General features: G+C 36.2%; 7 protein-coding genes across 7 annotated transcripts; 4 read left to right on the forward strand and 3 right to left on the reverse strand.

Moving 5' to 3' along the window:
* The first annotated feature begins 4,627 nt into the window (after positions 1-4,627).
* Positions 4,628-6,131, forward strand: LOC108362811 (vitelline membrane protein Vm26Ab). Its single transcript, XM_017615958.1, has 3 exons — positions 4,628-4,722; positions 4,786-4,836; positions 4,917-6,131. The coding sequence occupies exons 2-3, from the start codon at positions 4,825-4,827 to the stop codon at positions 5,310-5,312; spliced, it is 408 nt and encodes a 135-aa protein (XP_017471447.1). The 5' UTR covers positions 4,628-4,722; positions 4,786-4,824; the 3' UTR covers positions 5,313-6,131.
* A 2,705-nt stretch (positions 6,132-8,836) lies between these two features.
* On the reverse strand, positions 8,837-9,495 carry LOC108362822 (mucin-7). The gene is made up of 2 exons (XM_017615968.1): positions 9,249-9,495; positions 8,837-9,174 (listed from the first exon to the last, which is right to left on the reverse strand). Exons 1-2 carry the CDS (start codon positions 9,493-9,495, stop codon positions 8,837-8,839), a joined length of 585 nt encoding a protein of 194 aa, XP_017471457.1.
* A 4,231-nt stretch (positions 9,496-13,726) lies between these two features.
* On the forward strand, positions 13,727-14,287 carry LOC108362817 (uncharacterized). The gene is made up of 2 exons (XM_017615964.1): positions 13,727-13,836; positions 13,911-14,287. The coding sequence occupies exons 1-2, from the start codon at positions 13,825-13,827 to the stop codon at positions 14,127-14,129; spliced, it is 231 nt and encodes a 76-aa protein (XP_017471453.1). The 5' UTR covers positions 13,727-13,824; the 3' UTR covers positions 14,130-14,287.
* A 1,419-nt stretch (positions 14,288-15,706) lies between these two features.
* Positions 15,707-16,286, reverse strand: LOC108362809 (cuticle protein 16.5-like). The gene is made up of 2 exons (XM_017615954.1): positions 16,211-16,286; positions 15,707-16,137 (listed from the first exon to the last, which is right to left on the reverse strand). Exons 1-2 carry the CDS (start codon positions 16,220-16,222, stop codon positions 15,724-15,726), a joined length of 426 nt encoding a protein of 141 aa, XP_017471443.1. The 5' UTR covers positions 16,223-16,286; the 3' UTR covers positions 15,707-15,723.
* A 3,113-nt stretch (positions 16,287-19,399) lies between these two features.
* LOC108362815 (vitelline membrane protein Vm26Ab-like) lies at positions 19,400-19,936 on the forward strand. The gene is made up of 2 exons (XM_017615962.1): positions 19,400-19,480; positions 19,576-19,936. The coding sequence occupies exons 1-2, from the start codon at positions 19,469-19,471 to the stop codon at positions 19,837-19,839; spliced, it is 276 nt and encodes a 91-aa protein (XP_017471451.1). The 5' UTR covers positions 19,400-19,468; the 3' UTR covers positions 19,840-19,936.
* A 3,485-nt stretch (positions 19,937-23,421) lies between these two features.
* Positions 23,422-23,867, forward strand: LOC108362812 (cuticle protein 38-like). Its single transcript, XM_017615959.1, has 2 exons — positions 23,422-23,433; positions 23,509-23,867. Exons 1-2 carry the CDS (start codon positions 23,422-23,424, stop codon positions 23,806-23,808), a joined length of 312 nt encoding a protein of 103 aa, XP_017471448.1. The 3' UTR covers positions 23,809-23,867.
* A 2,629-nt stretch (positions 23,868-26,496) lies between these two features.
* LOC108362814 (cuticle protein 38-like) lies at positions 26,497-26,864 on the reverse strand. The gene is made up of 2 exons (XM_017615961.1): positions 26,853-26,864; positions 26,497-26,781 (listed from the first exon to the last, which is right to left on the reverse strand). Exons 1-2 carry the CDS (start codon positions 26,862-26,864, stop codon positions 26,497-26,499), a joined length of 297 nt encoding a protein of 98 aa, XP_017471450.1.
* Positions 26,865-27,056: the final 192 nt, after the last annotated feature.

A 27,056-nucleotide genomic window follows, 5' to 3' on the forward strand; every position in this document is an offset into this window, starting at 1 on the left:
TCAAGGAAGTGGATGTAAGTTTGCAGATATAGGCATGTGCATAAATTGTATATATGTATGTATATATGTATGCATGTATGTATGGATGATCGCCTTAATATAAGCCAATGCATTTTTATCGGCTGCTGCTCAGCGCATGCAATTGAAAGATAAGTTCAAAGCGGCACATAGCACTGGTGTATGTATGTATGTACATAGTACAATGTTCATTGCACATATGCTTGTCTTTATGTGCATAAAAGTATGTATGTACTTGGACGACTTGCAAAAAAAAAAACTGTCGATAATATAACTAAATATACGCTTGAGAAAGCTCGATGTACTCTTCGAAAATAACGGTATATGCACTCGTTTGTAAATATGTAAATGAATATGTCTTGTATACTCGCACTTATATATAAATGAATCTACTCGCATGCATACGATATTTATAGATTATAAAATTTTGTAATGTAAATTTTTTTTTAGTTGTAGCTAGCAATGCATCCCATAATTAATTTAAACTGAGATATAATATTTAGATTTAGGCTATCTTCTTTATTGGCGCTGTAAACGCCTAAGCGATTTTGGCCGAATCCAAAACAGCACGCCAGTTATTTCTCTTCGGTGCCAACTGCCGCCAATTGGAAATATCAAGTACCTAGTACTACATAATACCATCTTTCGGGTCCCGGCGAAGTCGATCAGCCTCAATCCGTTATCGGACGCTTCGTCGTGGAGGCTGAGTTTTCCGACAGTGGCGCCAAATATTCCCTTCTTGCCCACCATGGAGTTGAAGTCGCCGGTCTCCAACCGGTGATAGGTATAATTTTTGTTTTGTTGTCCAATTCTACATTTCGTTCGTCTTAAATAGCCTTCTTGTTCCCCCAGTAGCAACCACACCGTCTTTACTGAGCCAGCCGGTTGATTGGATTCTTGTCAACTCCTGATTTTATATGTGCCGTAGTTATTCTATACCCCTCCGTCCTGTGCGGTTCCATCCCTGCTTAGCTTTTGTGTGGTTAATTTCGACCATGTGTTTTCTATTTTCCTGTGCAAGGCGCCCATGCCCAGCGCGTTAGACACGTTTAGCACACAACCGCACCTCGATAGCTCATCCACGGTCTTAATTCCGTAAATATATGTACGTTTATTCTTATGCCTTGAGACCCAAACAAAATTTCGTGTTGACCCGAAATTGTGACACACACTCTCCTAGATTATTTCACAAATTGCTAACTCAGCGTAGACGACGAGAGCGCCTGAATGACCGAGAAAAAGTTCACCTGCCTACCGTAAATGACAACAGGGCTCTGAATGCCGCCTGGCTGTTTGAGTTGATGTTAAACTCCCTTACCGCCATTCGCTCACAGCAGAAGCCAATCGACTGCTTCCTTGATGGCAGCGATCTCCACTTAAAAAACATTACAGTATTCTGAAAGCCTAAATTTAAGGGTATGAAATCCAACCCTATAAAGTACCAGACCCCGAGTCAGTCAGGAACTAGGGCACCACGTCTCGTTTCGAAGCATGAGCAATGTCGTAGTTATGAATTTTCGTACTGTCTTTTTCCCCTTGCTGTGCGCCATTGGGTTGCAATTTGCAAGTCCTCCCATGCCCTTGGTAGCTCTGTCGTGTATCCTCTGGATGGACCATAGAAAGGCTGAGGGCCGAGCAGGCTCTGTTGGGTAAATACCGCATTTCATTAGAGTGTCAGCGCTATCGTTGCCATTGAAGCCGTCATGGCTCTGAACCCACCACAAGGTTACACTGTTATTGGTTCCTAGTATTTCCAGTACCTTTTTGCAACTGTCTACCGGCTTTGACACCGTCTTGCAAAAGTCAAGTACTCTTAACGCTGCCTGGCTATCCGCCATGAAGTTTATTTTTGCCCCATTACTTCTTCTGAGATGATATTCGTCGACATGGACTTCAATTGCTTGCGAAGGGTTCCGCCTGCTTTATGGTTGAGTGTATGCTTTTTTGAAATCTAGGTCCAGAAACGCCGGCGCCAGTGTTGCCATCCTTTAGTTTGGAACCATCAGTAAACGTATCCCTTCCAGGTATATTCGCTTGTAGGTGTTTATACAGGTAAAAGTTTTATTATAGGATCATTTATGAATGAATTTAGGACACCCAAGTCTATCCCTGTCCCTGTTGGCCTTACCTCTTTTGGTAAATGGGATGATGACGGACTTCATTGGGTTAACTGACATGCCCTTTTCAGTTTCCTAGGGTTACGTTTAGAGCAGACTGCATCCTGGAGCATAAGGTCCCCTGATCTCAGCCTGCCACGTAGGTAATAAGGTCATCAGCAGTATCCATATGAATTAAAGCTACTCCCTTTGAGTCTTTCTTAAAGTTCGTCCACAACCAGTGTCCGCAAAATGGGAGAAAGGACCCCCAGGAGTGGCCGGTATCGTTTGCCTACCCTACCCTCTAGTTCGACTAAGTATTATGGTTCTGAATTTCAGTATGCTTATGACCCAGTCGGTTATGTGTTTAGGATTGTCCTTCCTTGTCATACCTTCAGATTATTGCTTCGTATGATGTATTATCAAAAGCGTCCATATTAGTTCCAGCTCTGTCCTTAGATATAATTGTGTGTAGTCAATAAAACTAAGCCTCCAAAGCTGAATGCATTTCTCTCTGTTAATTGCGAAAATATTCCACTTTACTGAGAGAAATCCCAGAGAGTGTTTCATTTCAGTCTCATTTTGGTTCACGGTAAAAACGTAGCTCATCTCTTACTCATTAGAGCTTTTCGAGTAATATTTAATAACACAAACGGCCTGCAATATCTTTCGATGCATTAAAGGTTACTACATATACCCAGCTTTAGTCAATATGAAGTCCTCATATGACATTATTTTCTTTGAGTTGGTTACGGTACGTGTTTGCAATAAACATTCACTGTACAAATTATACGACATTGAAAATGTAGAATTCAGTAGCAGACCACAACAACAGCAGCTGTTTAATTTGTTGCTCGCATGCAAACGTACATACATATGTACTACATAATACCTATGTAAGTATGTAAATATATGAATAATCAGTGCACGGACTTCGAAAAAATTGATAGTGATAGATTTTACATACAAAAAACGGTAGAAGTTGGTGGATATTTTTAAAAGCAACGTTAAAAGATAGTTACTACTCAAATTTGATAAATTAAGGCGAATAAGGTGGTGTTGCCAGAGGAGGTGAATTTTCGCCTCGGTGGCTCTTAATGTCAAAACCGCGAAAACCTATACTGAAACTCGATTCGAATCGAATGAAATAAAACTACAGCTTATTTGTCAATTTTATTGTGGCTTATTAATATTTTTTCAATGGTGTTTTTGAGCTTTGTACTACCAAGGTGGTAGCACTGTTGCCAACTTAGTGCTTTTCTTAATTCAAAACGCGAAAATTTTTGAGTTTGTTGCTTGGCGCGTTTTTTTGGTGCTTTTCTTTTTAGTTTGAAGACACCAAAACTGTAAATCTGAAACAAAAATGGAAAGGAAAAAATGAAAGGAACTTTAAAAAATGGAAATAAAATCATGGTACAATGACAATCATAAACGAAAGAGTATGTGTTAAAAACAAAATATGTGGCAGCACTTTCAGTCATGCCAGAATTACTTACGGTAATTTGCTATTACAGGATCAGGAATCGATCTTTAGACCTTTAATTTGGGCAGAATTAGTTATATTTTTTACGAATATTAAAAAAGCACCACATCTCCTAACAGTAAAATGAATAACGAACCTTCGATCGCCGAGCAAGTAACATTAATTTTTATTAAATTGAATCGGCATACCAACAATACAATTCTGTATGCATACAAAGTCCATTAAATCATGCAATAAAAAATTTGGTGATTTTTTCGAGAAAAAACGCGATTTTCCTTGGGTTTTTGTGCTTTTCTAAATTCAAAACTTGGCAACACTGGGTAGTATACCTACCAATAAAGTGGTGGAGTCCGTGTACTATGCAAAATGCACATTCTTGCCTCAGCTGCTCACCACTTGTGCGCTACAATACGACTCCCGCCGCCCCATTTCGCTATAAATCAGTCACTCAGTCAGTCATGTAGTCAATTTGGCCGGCTGGCACTTGTAGTTGGCTTACAATTTGTATTTGCGAACACGTACGCTGGCAATAGCCACACACACAAGCTTATTGTGACTTGTGTCCAAATCATTGCCAACCGCCCGTGCATGCAAAATTCATGCCACCCCACCGCCACAGCCCTTGGTCGTTGGTCGTTGGTCGTTGGCTGGGTCTGGTCTACATACTGAAGTACGTTCGTTGGCTACTGATAAATGGATTTTTTTGATGTACAAAGTCGTTTTTTGGATCAAAGACCTGTTCTGTAGAACAACGACCAACAAAACAAGGCGGATAAAGCGGTTGACTTGAAACAACAAATAGGTAAAAGGAAAAAAAAATAAAACACAAAAAATGCTTGCAAAACGCGCAAATATCACAAAATGCAAAGTAGACCAATGTTGGCAAATATTAAGGCAATTGAAATCAAAAGTGTGCTACGTTTAAATGTTGATCAGCTTACTAAGTATATATGTGTATATCAGCACATCTGTACATACTCGTATAAAGTACATATGTATGAATCTTCAATGGAATAAAACGAATTTTAGGAATTTAAATATTTTGGCGGGCAGATGGATCGCACTTCTTCCATTTACTGGCAGGCGTTGACAAATTACCGCTGCCCCTCCTTTGTATGTTACTTAGTAAGTATAAAAGATGCCTCAAATTTTTTATAGAATCGTAGTACAACTTCGGCTTTTCGCTAGTAAGCAACTTCTGCAGCAAAACAAAAATCAACAATCAAAATGTTCAAATCGGTAAATACATATTGCCGGAAATATTTTCTATTTTTCAACATTGTTTTTTAATATTTTCTTCTTCATCTTTACCTTTACAGTGCATTCTCTTCGCTGTTCTCGCCTTCATCGCCTGCGCCTCAGCTAAACCTGCTGTGGTCGCTTACTCTGCGCCCGGTGTTGTGACCGCCCAAAGTTCACAGTACATTGCCCGCAATTACAATGGTGTTGCCGCCGCACCCGTCGTGGCTGCCGCATACACTGCCCCCGCCGTAGCTGCTGCACCAGTTGCTGCCGCATACACCGCACCAGTTGCTGCCGCTTACAGCGCTCCAGTTGCCGCCGCTTACACCGCTCCAGTTGCCGCTGCGTACACCGCTCCAGTTGCCGCCGCTTACACCGCCCCAGTTGCCGGTGCGTACAGCGCCCCAGTTGCTTCGTATCCTTCGTACGCCTCTTACTATCCTTACAACGCTGCTTACACCGTGGCATTCTAATTGACCGATTAAATGGAAAAATATGACTCAGGGCTGATGCAACAAGTGGACAAAAGCTGAAAAAGGCAACTAAATTGGATTCTCGTTAAGGAAAACGTATTGCTTTGCAAACACATTTTCATTTTCTTTATTTTTGTAATCATTTACATATTTAGTTATGTAGGCAGTTTTTCGCTACATATCTACATTGTTGAAGATTTTCTAAATGGCATAACAATAAATTCCCCGAAATTGTTGACCAAAAATTGTTTTAGTAAGTTTAAATAACTGATGTTGTGGAATTTATGCTAATTGCATTTAAGTGGCCTTTTTTCGCATGACTGGGAAATGTCAGATATGTTAAGTAACAAGTGTGGAAAATTTTATTGCATCATTAAATTTTTTTTTGGATGTTAATAATTTCAAGAACTGATTAAATAAACTCTCCGGTACTGGAAATATTCAGTGCGGATTCTGCTGCTGGTAGCTGAGGAATAACAAGGCCTTCTCTGTGAGGGAAAGCCCAGGTGGACAAGAATTAGCTTAGCTTTTAAAATCAAATGCTCTTATTAAGACGAATTCATACAAGCTGATAGCGGGAGCATTAAAACAAAAAACTGCACTAAAAAATTATACGCACGTTGACAGTCAGAGTATAAAAAATGTACAAAAAACACATCATTCTGACAATCAGCACAATTCGCCTTGAAACCAGCTGCTCCGGTAAAAATACCTTGTATGAATTCGCCTTGGTGCATATATTTATTTCTTCAACAAGATTTACAGCAAAAGCAAAGCAAAAGAAAAAATTAAAAATATTTCGTGTGAATATTTTTGGGAGCTGCAAATAGCGTTTAAAGGAGTACAAAAAAGCTTTCACATAAAAAAATAAATAAAATAGCGAAATAGGCAGGAAAAGGCACTAGAAATAGCAAAAAAGGCAAAAAAAGGCACTAAAAAAGCCAAAAACTTCAAAATATCACTGGTTTGCAGGAAAAATGTTCAACGGACGCCACTACCTATCCAATTCCAATATAGATTTGCTCGCTGATTCCGAAAGTCGAGTTAATTTTTTATTCTATCGATTAGTTTTCCAGATATTTTCAGGTGTACATGGCGTATGAGTAAAACTCTTTCCTGCAAAAGGCAAAAAAGGCAAATATCTTAAAAAAAGGCAACATGAAATTTGTGTATGTGGAATCAGGGAAAGCTAAATCGTGGATATTCTTAATCGAATCTACTCTATCTCTTTAGCAGAAAAAATGAAATTTCTAGTATTTTTCTAATCATTCTCTAAACGAATTCTAACATAGTTTTCTTAACTGATTTTTGATTCGAGAAACATTAGGAAATCGTATTACATATTACGCCAGTTCATAAAATGTGAAGTTAGATCCTTCCTAATTTGGTTTTTTTATTGCGTTTTTTAGATGCAATTTTACCTATTTTTTGAGTTTTGATTACGTCATAAAAATATATATTGTTGTAAACCCTTAAGTCTAAAGGATTTTTGCGAGGCGATTTCAAAACAAATTTCTTTTAGCTAAACTTAGGGGACGCTTTCAAAAATTTTTGCGGTGGCACATACATTCGGCAATAATATTTTAATTTTTAATAAATAGTTCCACTGAAATAGTTGAAATAATTCCATAGCTAAAGTTTAGTGATATTTGCCGAGCTTTAATTTATTGATATTAAAGTATAAAGCGAACCAAATCGCTGAGCGAATAAAAAATTCAAAATAAATCTATTCTCAACGAATTTCGTCAGACGAGCTTCGTCGTCGCTTTGTTTGTGTGCAATCTCATATACTGCAGTGTATTTTAATTGTGACTGCGAATTTTATTCTTCGTTCAGCTATTTGATACAGTGTATACTTTTAGGTTGGCATGTTAGGGTGATGCGAATTGAGATTTGGTGGGTAAGTGCGGGAACGGAATACTTAAGGTCAATGAACTTTGGGTTAATAAAATGTGGTTGTTGTTTGTTGTTGGTTTTGTGTTAATATTATCTTTCACTATGTTTAACTTTAGGTGTGCTCGTCCTTAAGTTATATGTTTTTTTTTTTGTTTATGGTAGAGGGTGCTCAACAACCTCTACCAAAAAAATTTACAAAAATCAGCGTTATTTTTTAGCTATTTGAAACTTGCACTTTATTATACTGAAATTGAATGGGTTACAAAACTGCACACCCGAAAAATTGATAGAAATTCTTAAAAAAAAGTTTGAAGTTTTGATGAAATTTTTTCAAGTTTAGGTAATTAATTTTTGAGAACTTTGTGCAACCTTTGAAATTGTTATTTATGTAGTTTATGTAACAGATCGTACTATTATTATTAAATTCTGAAAAAGAGTTTTGACATTTCCAAGAATTTTTTCTCCTGACATCATACTTCAACATTTTAACGATCCCGTACAATCTTTTTCTGTTCACTGAAAGCGAAGGCATGACGAAATCCGGAAGAATTTTTGGAAACACCAATGGTCAATTTAGAAGCCAAATTTATCCAAATTAATGCCAAGAATGTGACTGGAAAGCCAAATACACTTTTAATATACCGATTTGTTGTTTACGAACCATCGAAATAATGATAAAATTGCCAATGAAAAATCAAATAAGGAAATCAGCAACACTTATTCAGATTATACATACCTGTGTATGGTATGTATGTACATACGTAACTCACAGAAAATTCAAATTATACGACTGAGTAATTACATATTTATGTGCGAATTCGTATGTATGTAGATTAGACTGCATCATCAAAAAAGTTGCGGATTTCCGCCAGGATTACAAAATTTATTATATTTAAAGAATTCCACCAAAATATTTCGGAAAAATATTAAGATTTACCTGAGCTGGACCGATTTGGAAATACCACCAAAAATAGTGTTTTTATGTATAAAACTAGTTTCTTAAAGAGCTTTTTGAAAAAAAATTGCCTCAGATGACAAGTTTTCTTATACCAATCTTTGAAAAAAAAAATTAAAAAACAGCATCAAAAATCTCATTATTACGATTCCGTTCAAAAATTTGTTTAAATATTTTTTAAATATTTTAATGAAAATTTTTTTTAGCTTAACCCGTTTTTTTTTCAAAAAATCTTTAAGAAACTATTTTTATTCATAAATCACTCCATTTTTGGAGGTATTTTCAAATCGGTCCAGCTCACGTAAATTTTAATATTTTTGCGAAATATTTTGGTGAAAGTCTTAAAATATAAAAGATTTTATAATTCCAATGGAAACACAGTACCAATTTTTTTTTTTTTTTTTGTATGGGAAGTGTGTTGCGGTAAAATGTAGATATATTTTTATCGTACAGTCATTTGTAAGAAATTTGCGAATTCCGAGTAAAATGAGTCTATTAAATTCGCAGGCATGAAAATTGGAAACTTAAATACACAGTAAATAATTATATGTACATATGTACGATAACACTCGAATGAGCACAAAACCACTTGGCAACAACAATAACAAGTAATTTGATATAATTTTAATTGATAATTAGCTGCGAAACAAGAACCAAGTAAACTCTCAGCAGCTCAGCAACAATTTGTGGCGGCGCCAGTGAGGTGTTGTAATTTCATTTGAATTCCTGTTAATGGCGGCAGAATGGATGATGGTGTTGTTGATGGTGTTGTTGTTGTTAGTTTTGATGAAGGCTGCTGCGCTGTGACCTGCGAAGAGCACTCCGAGCAGGTGTTGTTGCAGTTAAGCGAGGATGAAGTTTTGGGTCGACATGTAGCGGAGAGGGATGATTGCTTTTGTGCTGGCACCACAACGCTGTCGCCGCCGTCGCCGCCGTCGTTCTCCTCCGCTAGACACTCCGGTAAGCAACAGTCGGTGCAATTAAGCGCGGATACATTGCCGCCGATATATGCTGCACCGTGAACCCATTGTAGTTGCTGGCGAATGGGGCAAATGCCGGTTGAAAGACGACAGAAGGGAACGCGCCGCGTGGGAGTGGTGCAGCAGCAGCCAGCAACGGCGGACGTGGTCCAAATCCGGGCAGGTGAGCAACAACACCTGGTGGAATTGGTGGCGCAGGTGCAGCAGCAGCAGCACCGGGTGGTGGCGCACGATGTTCCGGTGGCACATCGATCGTTTCCGCTGCATCGGCGAAATTGCCCGGCGTCGGCGTGGCTACAGCACTGTGTTGTCGTAGCAGTAGCAGCAGCAGCATCACGAATATCCTGGGCATGCTGCTCATCTACGAATTTCAAGTAGCCTACAAGTGATGACTTCTCCTTCGACGTTCTGGCGTTGTTGTTTTTGTGATGCAAAAAGTTGCTAAAGTTTTTATGTTGTACAATGTTGTTGTGATTTTCGTTACGATTTGGCTCGCTCGAATTGATGTTCTTGATTTTGGAATGCTTCTCGTGACGATTTTGTAAATGTAAAAAACTTACAAACTTGAGCATTTTTTATACGCTTTTGTTCGCTCTGCGCTTTCCGTGCGACTGGTGTTCAATGCGAAAACAGTGAATTCGAAAACCATATGCCAGCCAATAAATGTTGCTGCCAGCATTCAATCAAAACCAAATGAAACAGGGGGAAAAAGTATTGAATGTTTTGTAATTTAATTTCGTTTTTTTTTTGTCGTTTTCGTTTTATTTATTCATGTGTTTATGTGGGTGTGTGTGTGTGTGCGTGTGTGCATGTAGAATCAACACGTAATAATGCAATCTACATATATACTTTTGTATGTATGTACGAGTATATGTATGGAGGAAATTACATACAATTACTGTGTAGCATTGTTGGTTGCCTCTCAAATTGTCATTCCATGCGCGATTCTCTGTTTATATCAGTTTCTGTTTTGTAGTCTTTACTCTGCTCAGTCGAGGTTGCCTTTAAGGTTCTTTTTAACTAGTGGCCAGTGCATTGTTATAAATTTAGAATAAATAGTTACATATATGTATAGTATATGATGTGCGCATAAATAAATCGGCATATGGCAGTGTTACACAAACATTTCGTTTTACGGTGCCCGTTTGGCTTTTTGAAATTAACCTATTTTCAAATGTTGATCATTTGACGATATCGCTTCCTATCCGTTAAAAAAAAATCTTTAAACTTATTGGGTGTCACGAATTACCAAATTTATAATCGACTCGACTGAGTGTTGAGGTGCAACCTATCGACCCCTAATCGTGAAAATAGCGCAACAGACATTTCTTAAAATTCACTTTTTGATGCAGAAATGCCCTCAACAGCTCTAAGAGCGTTTCTGCATCAAAAAGTAAATTTTGTAAAAAAATGTCGTTTACGTAATTTTCGCGGCAAGAGCTCAATATATTCTATGGAAAAGCATTCATGTATGTAATTTGAGCTACACTGGATATGGATCTAATGAATGCTAATTCCTGAAGTGCAACTTATTCCTATTTAATCTTAATCTCAGTACCATTCTCAATCTAAATCTAAATCTGAATATCCTTCTGAATCTGAATCCTAATCTGAAACTTAATCTTAATTTAAATCTTAATCTTAATCTAGGACTTAATGTTAGTCTTAATCTTAAGCTTAATTTTATTCCTAATCTTAATTTTAATCCTTTATCTTAATCTTTGTTTTAGTCTTAGCTTCACCGCAATCTGAATCTTAACTTTTATCTTAATCTAAATTTTAATCCCAATCTCAATCGAAATCGCAATCTTAATGTAAGTAGTAGTCAAAAGTAGTGTTCAAGAAATTTTGACATCTGATATTTCACAGCCTGCTGTCGCACTTTTTTCTTGCGAATAAATGCCCGATATATTTATTTAAAAAAAACGGTGACTTTGTGCTCTTTCGTCACAAAAAACTTTAGAAAACCATATTTAGTAGCAAATTTCTTAAGAACTTCGTACTGCTTAAGAAAATTTGGCTCAATAAACTTTTCTTGAGCATTTCTTGGGCGTTATTTGTATTCGTCGAACTAAAGAAATATTTACATATAATAACATAAAAACATATTTGGCTTTTTATTAACTCAAAGTTTCAATTGCATTTCTGCTCGGATACAAAAATTTAAAACCAAAGGTTTTTCTCTGAGGGAAGGCATTAGTGTTATTGAGGAGTTTAAAAACCATTAACTCAAATGGAGAATAACGAGCATTAAAAAAAAAGTTAAATTCAGTCTTGAAAAGAAATTAATTCGCATTATTTTTAATAATAGTAAAAAAGTGACAACTAAAACGATACATTAACACCGCTGGAAATGTCAAATTTTGAATTCCGTCGAAACCTTGAAATAAACTGAAAAAGAAACAAAACATTCAACTACTAATTTATTTACTAATGTTTTAGTGTTTATCTAAGCGTTTAAAATCGCTTTTTTCTTACATTACATACATAAAAGTATTATTATGCTCTTTGATACCCGTATTTTAATGTTTCATTTATTTATCAATTTAATTGCATACAATTTTTCAAATAGGTGGCAACCCAACTCAAAAAAATTTTCGGCAGTAAACTTTCCTCTCTTCAGTTTAATACCCATATTGCAATATGCACTTTATCTTATTAATTAAATGAAATTAAATTAAAATTTTCAAATAGTTGTCAAACTCCAACAAATTTATTTTCGACTGTAGCTCTTCTTTCTTTTGATAGCCATATTGCAATATTTACTTTATCTTATCAAATTACCTAAACTGCAATTTTCAAACAGGTGGCAACTCTCTAAGGTCTAATAAGGACTATCCGTATTAATTTTTCTTTTATATCTAAAACAGTTTTATTATGTGTGTAGATGTATGTATAGAAGACTAATATAAGAATACTATCTCTTCATCATTAAACTTTTGCTAAGGTTTCATGTTACTTACATAAGTAGAAATTGTTAAGAAACACTGTCTTAAACTAGGTCTCCAAGTAAGCTAGTAATATAATTATTCAGTTCTCGTAATGTAATGAATATCATGGGCATAAATTGAAGAAGCAGTATTTCTAGAACAAAATGTAAATAAATATTTGTTTATACGTATATGCATAACTATACAGTGGCGAAACTACAACTAGGGAAGATACATTTTTTCATTCTTTGGCTATTTCTCTTTCTACTATTTAATGTTTATTATTTTTTGATCAAAGTGTAGCTCGTTAGCTAACAAAAACCATGTAATTCAAAACCTGGAACCTGCATAGAAAATTTTGACAATCGCAAATATTGTTGATGTGTGTAATTTTTCGCTAAATAAAAGCTTAAATCCATGAACTGAAATCAATGATGGTAGTTGTTTTTTTAAATATTTATTTCATTTGACTAAGTAATATTTTATTCCGCATAAATCGGCGGTTATTAAAAATGTTGTATAAAATTTAGCAAAAATTCGAAAAATTTTCATAAAAATTTTGAGTTTTTTTTATTAGATTTCTAAGAAATATTCCGAGTTTGCATTGTGTAGTCCAATCAATTTAAGTAAAACAAAGTGCAATTTTCTTTTTTTAAAGGTGTTGCTCATTTTCTCAATACAAAAAACATGGTCGAACATACTTTGTATGTGGCGGAAAAGGCGCGAACAACAAAAATTGCCAAAAATCAACGGTAAGTTCTAGCTACTTCAAACTTGCACTTTATTGTACTAAAATTTAATGGCCTACAAAATTGCATACTGAAAACAATTCTAAAAAAATCTGATTTAAAAGTTTAAAATTTTTATTTAAATTTATCGAAACTTGTCGAATTTTTATAAATGTTCTACAAAGTTTGAAATTTTGATTCACATGGTTTTTTTAGCTAGTAAGTTTTATTGCCATAAGAAACATTAATAAACATTTTTTAATCAAAGAAAAGAAGCTAAAAACTCGCTAAACTGTCTTTTCCCTATTTACTTTCTCGTCAATTATTTTCTGTGATAAATACGATCAGCTATTTTCTTATTCACGTCACATATCGCCACGATTACTCAATACTCTTTTTTTAACAAACCGTAGGGAAGACTAGTCAAGTATTGAGCTGGTAAGTGATCGCTTGACTGATTGATATGGTGACATATAGGCAAAGCAGAATTTTGCGTTGAAATCAAAAGTGTTAATGTTACAAATGTTTTGATTATTTTTTAGTATTTATACATATACATATATGTATGTACATAGTAGTCACTTGCAGTTCCCTTGAAAATTCTGAATATTGGCTCCAGCTCATCGGCACGGGCGTTGGCCGGCATTGGCGGTTACCGCAGACGCTGACAACAGAATTGGCAGAAATTCTAGCAAATTGTCAGCTGCGTTTGATATAAATACATATCTACGTAAACAAATGAGCATGATTTTAATATATATATATATTTTTAATTTTGAGGATACGCTGTGAATTTTTAATTGCTGTAATGATTAGTGTATCAACTCAAGCAAGTGACCAACATCGAAAAGCCAACAATGGCTAAAAAAGGGTTACAAATTTAAAAAAAAATATATATATGCATTCTGTGAAAATTTTCACATATAAATTGCATGAAGCTTAGTAGAATTGTCATCAGTTGTTTTAGAACAGCTTACAGTCGTCAATCCTACAGATACAATAATACGCAATACACGTTCAAAAATGTTTAAATTCGTAAGTAAAAAAAAAAAAATTATATTTTTAAATTTCTAAATTTTTTCGATTTATCCCCTTCAATTCCTTTGCAGCTGGCCATCTGCTTGTTCGCTATGTTCGCTTGCGCCGCCGCCAAGCCGGCTGTAGTCGCCGCACCAGTGGCTTACACTGCCGCTTATACTTCACCTTATGTGGCTGCCTCGCCCTACACCGCCGCCTACACAGCCGCTTATACTTCACCTTACGCCGCCTACTCGTATCCTTATGCTTCTGCCTACAGCTATCCATATGCTACTGCTTTCCTGCGTTAAGGTTTATGCAGTCGTTTAACACTGGCATTACTTAAGGAATATATGCGATGACACATTTTTATGGACTTGATTAGCTTTGTTTTGTTATACATATGTATTGTTGCTTTGTTTTTATAATTTATACTTTTTTCGGCTTTATCTGAACTATTTTATAAGTTTTCTTCTTAATTCTACGTGTCCCTTCAATGTTTCCATGCAAAATAAAATGAATATAAAAAACTCCAAAAAAAAAAAGAAATTAATAAATAAAAGCTTTAATTCATGAAACAAAAAATTTTGTTTCTTTTCATTTTCATTTTCATTTATTTTATTTTATACATACATACATATAGCAGAAAGAGTCAGGATCATTCAAAGTTCTGGTCAAGGAAAATAATTCTATAGTCTTAAATAACAATTTCAGCCAAGTTATGCAGCCAACTAAAAAAGAAAGGTACTATCTTATAAATTTTTTTTGATTTGCTTAAAATATAGTAAACAAGGTGCGCATCTCAAGATATCCTTTCAAGAAGCTTCATACCAAAAGACGTGACAAGGACTTATCGCGTCTTCTTTTTACAAAAAAATTCGCCTTTCATTAGTATTTAGGCGTAGAGGGCATGGAGAAGGCAAAATTTTTCGGTAGAAAAGAAAAAGTCGTTAGCCGCCTCAAAAAAAAAAAAAAGATTTAGTGAGGCTCTAAGGCGCGCCGATCCTATTCATATGTCTGATGCCTGATCTCTCACTGAATGAAATTATCTCCAATTTCTGACGGAGGTTTTGATGAACGAAGGAGCCACTTCAAAGTACAAAGGCTCGCATGTCTGGTTATATTTTGACTACATTACAGCGGCCAAGTCATTTCGGTTGAGTTCAACATAGCATGCCAGTCGCTTCTGTTCTGTGCCAACTGACACCAATGGAAAATTCCAAGTCAAGCCAAGTAATTCTCTACCTCATCTCCCCAACGCAGCCGAGGCATTTCTCTTCCTCTGCCACCAACAGCGGGTACCATGTGGGATCGAGTGTTTTTCAATAGAATTCTGAAATAGGGGTAAATTTTTTGTCCATGGTGCGGATTTGCGCTTCAGTAGGATCCTTTTTTGGTTCTTTTGTAATAGGTTTTCAGTTCTTTACTTACTTTTTCGGTTATTCTGAGATTATTTTGCGGTTCATCCGGAACTCGTTTCCAGTTCTTTTGGAATCGAGTTTGGATTTTACCGGAACCGTTTTTCGCTGCTTCTTTTGGAGCCGAGTTTCGGTTACTCCTCGGTGCAATTAAAAAGAACTAGGATCCGAGAGGACACCTCCATTAATTGCTTACATATTCGCAGATAGCGACTTTATAATCCCCATGGAGGCTAGCTTAGGAAAATAATCTTGTAATTTACGAAGGAGATTTCAAAGAGCTGTTGACGCTAAACTCTTTCACAGTTGATAGAATATTGAGGCAAAGCTAGCTATTACTTAGGAAACCAAACCACAATTTTCCTATAATTCGCCACGTCACTCCGAGAAATTCCATTTTTTTTTCAAATCAATTTATGTAATTTTTATTATTTTCACGCTTCTAGGGGCACTTCGCTTTTAAAAATCCAACGTAAAATTTAGAACTTTACTTTTTCACCACAGGAATAGCGGCAGCAGCTACAGCTGGGGCAACGGCAGGAGCAGCGGCTACGAGCGGAGCTGGAGCAGCAGCAACTAACGGCGCCGCAGGAGCGACAAATCGTGCTGATGGTAAAACAGCTGGAGCAGCATATGAGGCTACATATGGAGCAGCAGCAGCATAAGCGGCTGGGAATGCAGCAGAGTGAGCGACGCCATGAGCGGTAAAGCTGCTGGCGTAGGGAGCAATGTAAGGCGCATAGCCGGCGGTGTAGGCGGCCGCCACTGGGGCGGCATAGGCGGCAGGGAAAGGCGCAGCTGCCAATGGAGCAGAATACGCCAGGGCGGCAGGCGAGGCCAGGAGTGCTGGCTTAGCAGCACCGAAGGCGACGGCGAAGAGCGCAACAAAGCAGGCAGTGAACTGGAAAGAGTAACGAAATACAGGTCCTTAGCTTTGGTAGTTTGCAAGCAGCGAAATCCTTGTTTACACTTACCAGCTTGAACATTTTGTTAGAGGGTTTTGTAGAAATATTCCTTTGGCAAAGAATTAAAGTTGTGCGCTTACGGTGCGTCTGCAGACGAATATACTGAAGAGTGCTGCCATGATTGGGCCTTTTATACACAGAACACGAGATCTTGCACAAATTTGGCAAATGAGCCAATAAAATACCAAATATGTACATAAATACAAATTTAAATAAACAAATTGCGATATTTGCAAAATTCCTTCTGATTTTTATTTTTTTTTCTTAATGTTAGCCCAGTTGACAGTTGCATATTCAAAAATTATTTTGCCACCATACGAATTGCTACAAAATTTTTGGCATTTATTTAGCTGATATCGCAGCGGTAAATTCCCCAAAATTCCGGTGTGCAAATAAATGGCAGAAGCTTAAAATGCAATGGAAATCGAAGCAAATCACGTACTTAGGCTACGCAATTTGTTGTTGGCGTTGATATTCACGGCCAACAGTGGCGACGTCGAGCACAAGTATTGTAGGTAGTTGGTACTGCCAGTCGCGCATGCGCTAATCAAATTTTTATGCAAAACAGTTTTTGCGCTAGAAATCCTTATTTGTTGCTATTGCACTCGTATTTTTTGGCCTTTTAAGTATTTGACGCTTTGACTTAGCTCTCGCGTTTAGTAAATGTAGTATCTATGAATTATGTTTGTACGCCAGTCACGTGACCCCGCTGTTTAGCCTCAGCAACAGCTGATTTATTTATTTTAATTTTTTTTTTTGTAAATTTTGTTTTCATTTGGCGGCTTCTTTAACTGGTTCTTACTCGAAACGGAACCTACAAATATTTGCACGTCTAAAACTGGAGCATTTTTTTGATTATAAAATTGAATTTTTTTTGCAAGCCGCTGGTGTTAATATAATCAATTTGATTAGTTCCTTTAAATTGTGGAAGATGGCTTTCTTCAAGAACGTTCGGATGCGATTTTTCGAAAAAGATAATAGATTATACATAAATATTATATAAATACTTACCAGAAAAAAGTTCGCCGTAACCAGGGTTGCCACTTTGGTAAATTGTTACCAAAATTAGTAGAAGAAATTTGGATTGGTAAAAAGGTAAATTTTTTCTAATTCTGGTAGAGTTTTGCGTAATAATTTTTTTTGAAAAACAAATAAAACTTTCGTTCTCGCTGTATTTTTAGTAGTTATCATTATATTAAAAATTTCTTTCCAAAGGTGTAGTCTACGTTATTGAATTAATTTTCGAGCGCTTTCAATATTTTCAATGCTTATTTAAATAAAAAGCAAAAATGTACAGGTATATATGAGATTGTTCGGAAAAAAAATTTAAATCAACGCAATTGTTAAAAAAAAAAAAAAACAAGACAGGCGGCAAAAAAATATTCTTACACAAAATAAAATACCAAAAAAATTTTCACTTGAAAAACATTCTGAATATAAAAAATTCTCCAAGCGTTTTTTGAGTCACTGTATTTGTCTATAATAACTCCAGTTGAGGTTTTTTTAAATGATGAAATTTCGTTGTTACCTTTAGTTCGATCACTTTCGCTTTTGGTTGAAGGTATAATTAGTTAAATTAAAAGATCCTTAAAACAATTTTAATTTTTATTAAAATAACTAAAAAAGCGTTATTGGTAGATATTTTCCAGATTTGGTAGATTTTTTCCAAGCGGAAGGTAAGTATTTTTTTTCATCAGTGGCAACCCTGGCCCTGAAATATTTTCGAAATTTTTTTGTCCGAACTTGTTTACCATTTCTTCGGCATTTACTGGCGAATCTTAAAGTAAGATTTATCTATATTCTTGTCTTGAGGAGACAATTTTTTCTTCTCAGTTCCTACCACCCCAATGTCTGCAAATCAAAGTTCTCCAAAAATCATTAAAACTTTCCAAAGCAAGTTTTTGAATATTCCAGTAGAACTATTTAAAAAAAATTTTATCGCCAAATGTAGGTGGCACGAAAAAGTGTAAATTGCCTTGCAAAGAAACTTTTGACTCAGGATTGTACGATAAACTTTTTTTGTTGCTTGTAAGGCGGTGCGGTCTAATGCACATATTAAAAAAAAAAAACAACCAAAAGAAATTTTTTCTTGTGTAGATAACTTTAAAGTAAAAAAATTTCTGTAAAATATAGAGGATATTTGAAAAAAAATAAATAAAACCCAAACATGTCACAAAAATTTATGGATCTACAGTTTTAAGTCGCCACCCAAGCGCAGATGGTTTTCTATGAAATAAAAATACACTCAGATGATTGCCTTTGTCTGTCTAGGGGCGATCGGTATTAGAAAACAAAAAAAAACCTTTTGGATGTTGGGCGAACCATGTTTCTACCGTATTAGAGCTTACCGCCACAGCGGCCCCGCTTACTGAAACGTGGCATTGCAGTATGCATCCGAGATGGAAAACTAAATTTTCAAGTAGTACCTACTTATTAGGCTCAAAATCGATCTGCGATAAACATTTTGGCTTCGTCTTATTTTAACATACATACATATGTAGATTCTTTAGAAATAAAGTTTTGTACGAGTATTCAATATCTGCACTCTAAATTTTTGAACTTCGTAAAAAGTTGAAATTTCTTTTTTAAATTTTTGCAGAAAAATAAACTCCCTTTCTTCGAATAATTCATTGCAAATACCGGTGAAAAACTAACAGATACCTTCAAGCAGCATAGAACAAAAATTCTAGAAATCAAATGTTTCGTTTTGGCAGAGCAACTCTTTCGGAAATTTTTTTCGCTTTTTCTTTAAGGATTTAACAGAATATCTTTTAGCGATATATGGAAGATTTTTGATATGTTGCTTATTTGACCAATGTTGGGTATCTGGTAAACCTTCAAGACCTTCGCCCCACACAGAGCCACCACATTAAAAATTTTAACTTTTAAAGCAAGAAACCCTACAAAATGTTTGGCTACTTAAATTGATTATCCAATTGACGTGGAATACCCCATATACGTATGAATACATCAGAACCAAATAATATATTATATGAAGAAGACTTTTAAAAAAGCTAAAAGCTCTCCACTTATTTTAAGTACAAATTGTAGGCAAAGCAAAAAAAAAAAATAAGTTTCGCTTATTTGGTAACAGAAAATCTAATTTGTATGCAAAGTTCACGCGCGAGACTGAAACAATGCGTTTTTTCGCTTATTAAGTGATTTTCGTATAAAAACTTCGTGTCTGTTAACAATTGATATCACAATTCGCAAACCGCTTCATTAGTAAAGAACTATTATCTTCCACAAAAACTAAAAAATTTCAAAATGTTCAAATTGGTAAGTTTAGCGAGCCTGATTGCATTTACATACAAATTTTAATTACTTACAGACGAATAAGTATTAAAAGAAAAATCTTTTCTTCTTTCCTACAGTTCGCTGCCTGCTTCCTTGCTATCTTCGCTGTTGCCTTCGGTGCTGCTAAGCCTGGCCTGTTGGCTGCACCAGCTGCTTTTGCCTACACCGCCCCAGTAGCTGCTCCTGTAGCCGCTGCCTACACCGCCGGTTATGCGCCCTACATTGCTCCCTATGCCAGCAGTTACTCCGCCCACTCCATCGCGCACTCGGCCGCTTTCCCAGCTGCTTATGCCGCCGCGCCAGTCGTTGCTGCACCAGCTTTTTCTGTGTTCCGTAAATAGATATGTATGCTGGTGGTGATTGAAACTATTTTTGTAAACTGTGATGAACTGATCTGGGTTAGGAATTGAAATAAAAGATACTTAAAATTATTTGAGAGTAATTTGGCGTTATTTGTTAGCTTTTCTTCCTTTACATTGAGAATACTTTATTGGAATTTTTGTTGGTGAAGTTGGCTAAATCTACAGAAGGATTTCATATTTACCAATAAAAAAGTATAAGAAGCTAAAAAGATCCAAATGTATCCAAAGTTTCTGTAGAAACGCGATAAGTGAGGAATGCTAGAGACTTAGTCAAAAGCATGAACCTGTCCTCTTTTTGCGGCTGCTTCCAGAATCGGTAGCAAACGTACCACCGCAGCCTACAGAGGGCTGGGGACATTCACAGAGGATGTGGTAAACAGTTTGCTCGTTTGTTTTGCAGAAGCTTAGCATCTTCCCCACTACTGGATAAAACAAACTTTGTGGGCTTGCTGTCGTTAGCTAAACACATGGATCTAGAAAACCTGCAGAGTTGCGTTTTACTCCACAGTTTTTCTGTCCAAAGGATTGTGTTCCAATTTTATTGCTTTTTGTTAAATACTTAGGAATATTTTACATAGGTGAATTTGGTGCACTGAGAAAAAAATCAACCAAAAATCGGTTGATATTAGCAAATTCAAATTTGAAAAGGAATCAAAGTGATTTTTGTTTAATATTACTTAACATGCCATGGTTGATATTTTCAAGAATGATTTGGTAATATTAACCACACTTTTGTTTACATTAAACATATTTTTGGTTACTGATTTTTTCATTTGAATTCGTTTATGTTCTGCACTTCACGGATGCTTTTTCATAATTCGGAGAAACAAAACAAAAATTTTTACTATCATTTTAATACGTTGCCTCTGGCGGAATTTGAACCCTGCCCTTCTTAAAGTTAGCAAATAACAACAAGGATCTCTTGCACACTCAGCTACAGCCGTTTTGTAAATTTCCCCTCAAATGTTGAACTTGAATAAATTTTTTTCGTCGTTTGATTTTGTTTTTCACTTTACAGATGTTTTTTTGTAATTAAGGGAACTCAAATAATTAAAAAAGCTATACGTTGCTACTAACGGCATTCGAACCGATACCTGCCGGAAGCTATGAAATAACAGCAAGCATCTCTGCGCGTTTAGCTACAGCCAGTCATATAAATGTGTTTTCAAATGTTCAACTTGAATCAGATTTTTTACAATCGAATTATTTACCATGAAAAAAAACTAACAATAACTTGGTTCAAAAACCATTGTGATTTTGGCTCAGTGCGACCATTGTCCATTTTGGACGACCCATTTGTATGCTTATTAGGGTGGTCCTAAAATGCATGTGAAAGTCGGAATTTTTATGCTCTCACCCCCTAGGATTGTTCTATACCCAAAAAATATACCGCCATTTTTTTATTTTGATATCAAAAAATATGTAGAGGTCGCTCAAGCACTCAAAGTTTTTCATGTATTTTATATGGGGAAAAACAACTGTTCATAGAAATGGTATAAAGTTCTTGAAATCAATATTTTTCGATTCGAAAACTCTGTTTCTCTTCAAAAGATTCCCAATTATAATACACAATTATTTATTTAACCAGTTTTTCATAGTAACTGATCACGCAATGGGGGATAAATAAAAAATCTTTAGTGTTAAAAAATTATTAAATAAACAATTGGGTATTGTAATTGGTAGTCTTCTGAAGAAAACCAGAGTTTTCCAATCAAAAATATTTTTTCAGGAATTCTATGCCATTTTTATGAAAAGTTGTTTCTTCCCCATATAAAATACCTAGAAAACTTTAAGCGCTTTGAGCGACCTCTAAATATTTTTTGATTTCATAATAAAAAAGGGGTATATTTGTTCGATATAGAACAGTCCTAGGGGGTGAGAACATTAAAATGCCGACTTTACTCATTTCGGACCACCCTAATACACATACACTAAGTCAGCCATCCTTTGCGCTTCCGCTATTAATCGACTTTTATAATGGCTTCGAAATTCGTATCAAAGTACAGATCCGAGTACATAGTAAATTCGTCCAGAAGGAGTTGAGTCTAGCAGCAGTTTTGAATGTTATATGCCTGGCCGTCACGTCTCCCGAAGAAAGGGGTAGCCATCACAACACACAGTGCCGCATAAGTGGGCAAAAATTGAAAAATTCATTGTCTGCAAGTGAATGTGTTTGATATTTTTGTAAACGTAATTTATCCATCAGTAAGAATTAAAACAAAATTTCTCTACGAAGTACATTTTATGCCGCCAGGAAGCGATTAAATTCACGGAAATAAATATCAAAAATACGTCCTTTGAAATAAAAAGTTGGCTAAAGGTTTTTATTTCCAGTCATATAGTGAAGAACTACATACATATACATACATATAGGGGATTCACAAAATGTATTAACCGTGGTAAAAGCTTTAGCTTAAAATTTTTTTATGTAAAATAATGGTGAAAATTGTTATCGATTATAATCGAATGATCGCAATTTTGCAATGGTTTAAAAATACAAGTCTAGAGCTTAACCGGCTATTATCGGCCCTTTTTTTCGCATCGAGCATAGTAGTGATTGTAAGGGAGAGTTTTTCTCGAAGAAGTATACATACATGTCCAACTGTATGTTTCCGATAGAGTCCATTTGTATTGGTCACTACACACCTGTTATTTCCTATCAAACAAACTGTAATATGGATCCAAGAAAGTATTATTTTGCTTCATCAATGCATACCAAATAAAGTCACTCACACTCGACAATGATTGCTGAGCTCCTCTACTTAATTCCAAGTAATGTATGATTGCTAACACACAGTAAGGGGCATGAAATTCCTGGAATACAAGGAATCAATTTCTCTTGTTGACAGATATTGACATGAGCTACATATTGAACATTGTTGAGAAGAGGAAGTTCCAATGTAGGCTAATACGTAGTTTTAAGGAAAGGAGCATAGGAGTTAATGCCTCATTTCTTGTTAAGTCAGCGCTAATACTAAGTAGCTAAATGTATGCACATATGTATGTGCACATGTCAAGGTCAACAAAAAATTTCAAATTAAATGAATGTTCATATTTTCTGAACTGTTGTGCTGCGTGGAAAATATTTTCTTCAAACTAAAAAATCTGCTCCTATTCTCGTTTTTATATTACATCGTAGCAGCGTTTCAATTTCATCAGCTTTTTTACTCCATTGTAAACTAAGCTATGAAATGCAAAACTTATAGAAACTGTGACAACTTCTCCATTGTGCGATTGTCTTAACTTTATGCAAGTTCGTGTCAAGAAAACTAAGCAAACGAAAAGATTAACAACGCACCGTTATTGGCTATATGACTTTAAAGCGCCGCGCTTATTTTAAACCGAATGCACTTACAAAGCAGGCGCAGTTATTGGGCTATTTAATATGTGTGCTACATAACTGTAACTTCTTCAAGGTCCTTTAGGGCTCATATAGCAGAGTGTTTAAAAAATGAGCTGGGTATAAAAGCAAGTGGTTTGTTTACAATTGAAATCACAACTCGTAAACCTCTTCATTCGCCAAGAAGTCTATTCTTCGGAAAAAAAACCAAAACTCTCAAAATGTTCAAACTGGTGAGTTCAGCAGTAACCTTTATTTGCTACGAAACACTATTTTGACGAAATTATTTTTTCTCTCTTTTTATATAGTTTGCTGTTTGCTTCTTGGCTCTCTTCGCTGTTGCCTTCGGTGCTGCTAAGCCCAGTCTATTAGCTGCCCCAGCTGCTCTTGCGTACACCGCTCTAGTTGCTGCCGCCGCCTATGCTGCGCCAGTGGCCTACACCGCCGGTTATGCGCCCTACATTGCTCCCTATGCCAGCAGCTACTCAGCTCATTCGATTGCTCACTCCGCTGCTTTCCCCGCTGCCTATGCTGCTTTCCCAGCTGCCTACGCTGCTGCGCCAGTTGTTGCCGCTCCTGCGCCCGGTTTTGCTGTTCTAAAGAAATAGACAATACTTATTTATGTACGTTGATGAACTAAATGGAAATAAAATAAAACAGTATTTTAGAAGGATACGAAAATTTTATGTTGTGCTTATTTATTTTTTGCTTTGCGTCTGTAGAAGCTTGTGGCTGACCTACTACGTAAAACGGACTTCGGTTTTCAGCAAATTGGGTAGAAAGGATTTGTATCTACTAACTGCCGATTTCTTGGGCTCTCGTGCTGCAAGACTAGAACTGGATGGAACTACCTGATAACTGGGTAGAACAAGAAAATGGGTAAAAGCAAGAGACGAAATCTCTTCCGGTCTAAGGTCAGCCGGTTTTCCGCTAAGGAAGTGGACCTCAAACTGTGCGGAAATTCTAAAGAACATCCCAAAAACGGACCTACTCAGTGAAGACTTTTTGGCGTTTTGAAGTTACCGAAATGGTTAAGGCACTTGGCATATGGGCATATGCCCATACCGGTATATTCTATTTCATGGCAAACCATTCGAGGACGCGATACACTCACAAAAAGGGCGATACTATCAGCTATCGAGAAGCTATTTGATCCGCTAGGATGGTTTGCCATAAAAGTCATCGTGGCCAAAATACGCATGCAAAGTATTTAGCTAGAGGGCACAGACTGGGATGCGACTGTGTCTTCTACTTCTTTTAGCAAAAACTAAAGTAGCTCCTGTCAAGTATATATCGCTGCCTCGACTGGTACTCTGCGGAGCCGTGCTGTTTGCATAAATCATAGAATCCGTAATCAACAACTTCAACCTAGGGCAAGTAAAAACATATCTTCGGACAGACTTGACCGTCGTACTCGCGTGGATACTAAATCCTCCTTGTACTTGGTCAACCATCGTCGCACCCCAATTTACGAAAATCGTAGAAAAAGTTGGGAACAAGGTCTGGTTACGTGTAGACTCGGCTTAGAATCCAGCCGATTTGGCTAGCCGAGGATTGCCTGCGTTGGAGTTGATCAATAATTTTTTGTGGTGGCAGGGACCTTCTTGGTTGCAAGAAGACAACTCCAAATGGCCCGCTCAAGAAATAGACTATCACACAGAAGTTGAGGAAAAAAGAGCACACGCTTATGCATAAACAAAATTAGATAATATCGATTTTCTTTACCGATATTCAGATGGGATTCTATCGAAGAACCCACCAGAAAACAAGAGCTTCATTTCACTTTATTAAGAAGTCAATACTTTATTGAGAAGTCAAGATTTGTATGAAATGAAAGAAACAAGGTTATTCGATAAAAAAATCCGGCTTATACGATATTTGAAAAGTCAAGATTTCAAAAATACGGTCTATAGTTATCAAAAAAAAAAACGGTAAAAACCGGTTTGGAAAATCCGAGTCAATCACCCCATTCATAACTCAGTTTGTATGAAATGTGATTACTTCGATAAAACAGTTATTTAACGTTACTCATTGCCAATTGAACAATACCGTTATTTTGGAAAGTAGTAGTAGGAATAGTGAACCTAAAATGGGCTTTTTTGAGCCACGTTGGTGATGTATACATTTTAGTTTTTTTTTTGAAATTTCCAAGTACAAAAGTACAGTGAAATTACTAAAAACAGTTGATCTATAAATTTCAGACGTTTTGTAAGAGGTGGTTAAGCCCGGCAAGTACTTTGCTGCACCTCATCCTAACCATGATAAAAACATAGGAAGGTAGAACCGTTCTCTCAATTCGTCGGCCATGATTTTTTTTTTTTTAAGTTTGACAGCAATTTAAAATCATATAAAACTGAAAAAAAAAACTTAAATAAAATTGCTCAAAGGTCGTGTTGTTTGAGATTGAATATGTGAATGTGTGTGTGAATTTGTGAGTAAATTTTGAAATTATAAAGCTTGAAAACGTCAAAATTGCTAAAAGTGTCTCTCAGCGGTTCTATCTTACTATTTTTGTATCATGATCATACACTACTTCATACACTGGATCACAATTGCAATTTTTTTCTTATTAAAAATCGAATTTTCACACATGCCGATTTATGGAGAATTCCATAACTCACGTCTTTGGATGCATTTAGAAGAATTTAGCAATTAAACGCATTAACCCTTGCCAGAAAGAAATATTTTTATCCCGGTTAAAAAAAATGGCTTTTAGAGATTGAAGTCTTCAACAAAAATGTTAAACATTACATTTTAGTACGGGTCACCAAAAAACTGGAAATATAATGTTTCATAAAAAATTATAAAATTTTTCACCAAAAAGAGGAAATTTTAGCACTCTGTAAAAAATTTTGGGTTGATTAAGTTCATACTGTCATGCCATAAAACTGATACTTTCTGATACTGATACTTCTGATTATTTTCAGCACCTTGGTGTAAAGGAATAGTGTAGTGTATCCTTGGCTTAGTTTTAATATTTATTAAAAAAACAGTATCAGATTCTCGGATCGTTGATTAAATAGGGGACTAGGTGTGCTTTTATTGGGCAGAAAAATAGACACGTACCGCTCTTTGGCTGCCTAAAATGATAATGAGTCTTCACTATTGTACTCTGATCAGTCAGTCGCTGATCCAATGACATCAAAATTTCTAGGTAGCTCTATCCGCAAAACAACTATCCTTAAATAATGACAAAAAAATTTCGAATAGATATTCAGACTCATTTTATTTCAGTTCACAACCTAGTAGTATTTAACATAGTTTCAAGGCTAGAGTTTCCGTGTCACAGCATCTATCTATTTGCGAAGTAAAGTGAACGCTGGCGCGGGTGCGGCAACAACTGGTGCGGCGGCATAAGCAGCTGGGAAAGCGGCAGAGTGGGCGATTGAGTGAGCGGAGTAGCTGCTGGCATAGGGAGCAATGTAGGGCGCATAACCGGCGGTGTAAGCCACTGGAGCAGCGGCAAATGGAGCGACTACTGGTGATGCATAGGCGGCAGCAAAAATAGCTGGGGCAGCCAATAGACCGGGCTTGGCAGCGCCGAAGACAACAGCGAAGAGAGCCAAGAAGCAGACAGTGAACTGTAGTAATGATGAAATGTTATTTTAGTAAATAATTTTTTTTTTTTAAATTACATTTTTTTTGAACTTACCAGCTTGAACATTTTGAAAGTTTTTGGTTTTTGCTGAGTACTAGACTTCTTTGCAAACGAAGAGGCGTGCAAGTTGTGATATCGATTATCAACAAACCACTTATTTTTATAACAAATTCAAATTAAAACGCTAAAGTGAACCTTACCATTAAATGGTTTAGTAGTCACCATTACCTGGCGCGTCATGGATCCCCCCCCCCCCCC

This window comes from Rhagoletis zephyria, unplaced genomic scaffold (assembly GCF_001687245.7).
Source record: "Rhagoletis zephyria isolate East Lansing unplaced genomic scaffold, Rhagoletis_zephyria_1.1 Rzeph_scaffold_01106, whole genome shotgun sequence".
Lineage (NCBI taxonomy): Eukaryota > Metazoa > Arthropoda > Insecta > Diptera > Tephritidae > Rhagoletis > Rhagoletis zephyria.